The sequence below is a fragment of the Trichosurus vulpecula genome, chromosome 1, assembly GCF_011100635.1.
Source record: "Trichosurus vulpecula isolate mTriVul1 chromosome 1, mTriVul1.pri, whole genome shotgun sequence".
NCBI lineage: Eukaryota > Metazoa > Chordata > Mammalia > Diprotodontia > Phalangeridae > Trichosurus > Trichosurus vulpecula.
In genome coordinates this window covers 8,753,875-8,757,851 of record NC_050573.1, presented here as the reverse complement: position 1 = coordinate 8,757,851, position 3,977 = coordinate 8,753,875, and the positions used below count along the sequence as shown (strand labels likewise).

At 55.7% G+C, this 3,977-nt stretch overlaps 1 protein-coding gene across 1 annotated transcript; it reads right to left on the bottom strand.

Moving 5' to 3' along the window:
* Positions 1-1,595: 1,595 nt before the first annotated feature.
* On the bottom strand, positions 1,596-3,685 carry RTN4R (reticulon 4 receptor). The gene is made up of 2 exons (XM_036756727.1): positions 3,436-3,685; positions 1,596-3,349 (listed from the first exon to the last, which is right to left on the bottom strand). The coding sequence occupies exons 1-2, from the start codon at positions 3,683-3,685 to the stop codon at positions 1,875-1,877; spliced, it is 1,725 nt and encodes a 574-aa protein (XP_036612622.1). The 3' UTR covers positions 1,596-1,874.
* Between the last annotated feature and the right edge of the window lie 292 nt (positions 3,686-3,977).

Below are 3,977 nucleotides of genomic sequence, written 5' to 3'. Positions count from 1 at the left end.
TGAGGCCAGTGCTCGGTAAACAAAAGTGCCTGTCCTCCCCCAGCCCCTCCTACAACAGCCATTCTTCATTTCGATCAGACTGACAGATGTGAGCCAGCATCTCAGGGTTCTTTGAATTTTCATTTCTCTTCTGATTAGAGATTTGGAGCATCTTTCCCATCTGGCTATTAATCACTAGGACTCCATACCCTTTGATGACTGATCTATCGGGTGGCTCTTCTCTGACTAGGGAAGTGCTGGTGATGGTTGGTGATTGTCATAAGTTCACAATTAAAAAAGAAAAAAATAAAGAAAAAATATACTTTAAAGCAGTGCTAAAATGGGGGCTGGGACTATGGACTCACTTCTGGTAGGAAACCTCTCTGACTGAAACAGGTCAGAATCCACTTCCTCCCCCCCACACCCCAGGCACCCTGTGCCTCAGTTGGCCCCCTTGGTGAGCTGTTGGCAGCCAGCCTTCTGGGAAATGAGCCTGACTGAACTTTACTCTGTGCCTCAGTTCTCTGATCTGTAAAATGAGGATCATGACCTCCAAATCTCACCCATCTGGGTCCCCAGGAGGCCCAAGGTATCATCAGGGACCTTAGAGATCATCAGACTCCCTGTCTTTTCCTCTCATTTTATGGGTGAGAAAACTGAGGCCCCGGGGAGGTTCAGGGTCTCACAGCTAGGAAGTATTGGTACTGAAATCCAATGAGATAAAATAATGCTGTTGGGGGTGTCAGGAAAATGGGTGGTGTTAGTGGCGCTTTTTCTCAACCAACAGACACGTAGAACCCAGCTCTGGAGCCGCATCTGAAGCCTCCTCAGCTTGGCAGGACCAGCCAGAGCAGCTAACCTCTGCTATGGGACCTGGGGCCAGTGGTTTTACTTCCCTGGCCTCAGTTTCTTCACCTGTAAAATGATGCCATTGGATTAGGGCCTAGGCTATGGCGAAGGTCCCCATTGGCTTGGAATCCTATGAGCATCTTCAGACCGGGACCCAGGGCTTTTGAAGGTAAATTCCTAAAAGAATGCCCAAAGAAAGCGCCAGAAATGGACCATGTGTCTGTCATGCCTGTCTAAGGCTTCACCAGGGAACGATTGTTTTTGGCCCCTAGCCACTCACGGAACCATCTGGAAAGGCATCAGTGGATTGGGGCCTGGGTTAGTCAAGGAGCCCCCATAGCAGTGTGTTCGTGACAACCTGACCTACCAAAGTAAATACCCACGTTTCCAAGCAAACGGAGGAGGCCGCCTCACAGGCACGTTGTCAACAGTGTAGGAAAAGGAAATCTTTATTTTATATTTTTTATACTTTGACACAAGGAAAATAAAATGTATATTTTTATATAGACTGCAGTCTGAGTAGGAAGCAGCATTCTGGAACCGATGCCCCCTGTAAACATGGCATGATCGAGATGGGAATGGCGGACAGCAATACTCAGAGACAGGCTTCCGGAGAGAGCGATGAACACACCGCCTTGGCAAACAGGAACTTGCAACATCCTTAGGGAGGATTCCAACTTAGAAACGACTGGGGTGAGTCTTTTTATGTTGTTTTAAAAATTATGGGGTGTGTGTGTGTGTGTGTGTGTGTGTGTGTGTGTGTGTGTGTTTCTGTAGGGGAGAACTTTTTCCTCAAGGGCCAGTCGGGGGCCAGAGAAGCTCAGAGGAAATTCCTCAGAAGCCCCATGTGTGCCTGACCTCACTCAAGATTGGCTCCTCTGTGGAAAGCAGGCATCACCCTCCCTTTTAACTCCCCTTTTAGGGGGCTGGGGAGATGCGCTTTATATACACCTGGTTTCTCTATAAAGGCATCCAGTTCCCCTGTGGCCCCAGCCTCTGGGTTTGCCCCAGCCACAGTGGCAGGTGCTATCCTTCCCTAGGAACCATTAACAGGACCACGGCGAAGTCCAGAGCACCAGCACTGGGAGAACCAAGCCAAGGGCCAGGCGGGGCTGAGCAGGTGCCAGGAGGCCGCCGCTGCCGCTGCTGCCGCCGCCGCCGCCGCCGCCGCTGCCACTGCCTGTGGGGCCCATTCTGCACTGAGCCTTGGTCCGGTTCTTTCGGGAGCAGCCAGGCCTCCGGCGAGGGGGTGCCACCGAAGACTCCCCAGGCTCCAGTAGGTCAGGCTGGAAGTTGGTCAGAGGGACCTCCACGTTGCTGGGGAAAGTTCCAAAGGGCGAGTCATTAATGTGCTTCTGGGTGGCGTTTTTGGCAGTGTCGGACTCTGCCATCTTGGGTTTGGACATGTTTTCCTTGTCCTTCCGGCCATTGCCAGAGGGAGATCCGCCATAGTGGGGTCCCCCATGACCAGTGGCTTCATACATGAAAGACTTGTCCACCTCTGGCTGGCAGCATTTCAGAGGGCCGTCCTGGGGCCCCGCCGGCAGGGGTTCCGCGGTAGGTCCTTTGCCCAGTCTGATCTTCGTCCCCGAGCGGACCTGGTTGACAGGGTCGACGCAGCCCTCCAGGTCCGAGCTGTGGAGCCGCTTCAGATCTTTCCCGGCCAGGCGTAGAGGCAGACGGCACTCGAGGTCCGAAGAGGACCCCTTAAACTGCTTGAACCAGCTCCACAGGGACTTGGCCCTGCAGTCACAGATCCACGGGTTCCCGTTCAGGCGCAGATACTGCAGGGAAGCCAGAGGGCTCATCGTCTCCCCCGCAAGCACCGTCAGGTTATTGTTGAATAAGTACAAAGTCATGACTTTGCCCAAGTCGTGGAAGGCCCTGGGGTGCACCCGGGACACCTGGTTCTGGTGCAGGAGGAGGCGATCCAGGTTGACCAAGCCCCTGAAGACGTTCTCCGACAGGTTCCGGATGCCGTTACCGTGCAGGAACAGGTAGGTGAGGTTGGCCAGGTCCAGGAACGTGTCGTCCTGGAGCGCCTGGAGGTTGTTGTCCTGGAGATAGAGGTACTGCAGGGAGAAGAGGCCCCTGAAGAGGCCGGGGGACAGCTCCAGGAGGCCGCAGCGGTCCAGGTGCAGCGTGTGCAGGCGCCGGAGGCCCCGGAACGTGGCCGGGGCGATGGTGCGCAGGTTCACGTTGTCGCTGACGTCCAGCTCCTCCAGCTTGTCGAGGCCGGCGAAGGCGGTGGCCTCGATGACGCTGATGGCGTTGGAGTGGATCCAGAGGATGGTCATGTTGCGGCAGGAGCGGAAGCTGGCGGCCCCGACCTGGGTGATGCGGTTGTTGTGGAGGAAGATGCGTTGGCTCTGGGCTGGGATGGCGGCGGGGATGGCGGTCAGTCCCTGCTGCTGGCAGCTGGTGGTGATTTTGGGCTCTCTGTAGCACACGCAGGCCCCGGGGCACGAATCCGCTCGGGACTGAATGTTCAGGCAGAGGACCCAGATCAGCAGTTTGCTTCCTAGAGAAGAGAAGACAAAAATAGGGCGGGAATTAGCCCGGACTCTGGGAGAGCGTTCTCTTGCCGCTAACTGATATAGCGCGAACCGTGGCTGCAGTCCGGGGCCGTTCCCGGCTTATCTACCCCAGACTTGAGCCCCGAGGTGGGGAGGGCAAAACTCAGAAGGGACACAGGTGAACAAGGTAAGGCGACACCCTTCAGACGGTGAACCTGGCACATGAACTGAGGCTGGCACACAGGACAGCGGTGGCAGGTGGGGTGGAGACACAGAGCCCAGAAATGGGCCAGGTACCACCGCCCCACCAAAGCAGCGCATGCGCCAGGCACCGGACACATCTTCCGACCTAGATAGCTTCCCCACCAAGGAAGCCGTAACTAGGACAGGCAGCTAGAGCTTTGAACCAGGGTGTCAAACAAGCACCAACAGCAGCCGTGTCCCAGGTGAGCTCCTTCCTAGCTGAGCTCGCCTTCAACATCCTGGGCTCCATCCTCCACCTTCCCATGACGTGTCCTACCCTTTCTTCCCCCATCAGCTGTATCCCCAGAGAGCCTGCCCTTCTCTCCCTTGTCCTGGTTGCAGTTCCACCCCTAATACCTTTTGCTACACACACACACACACACACACACA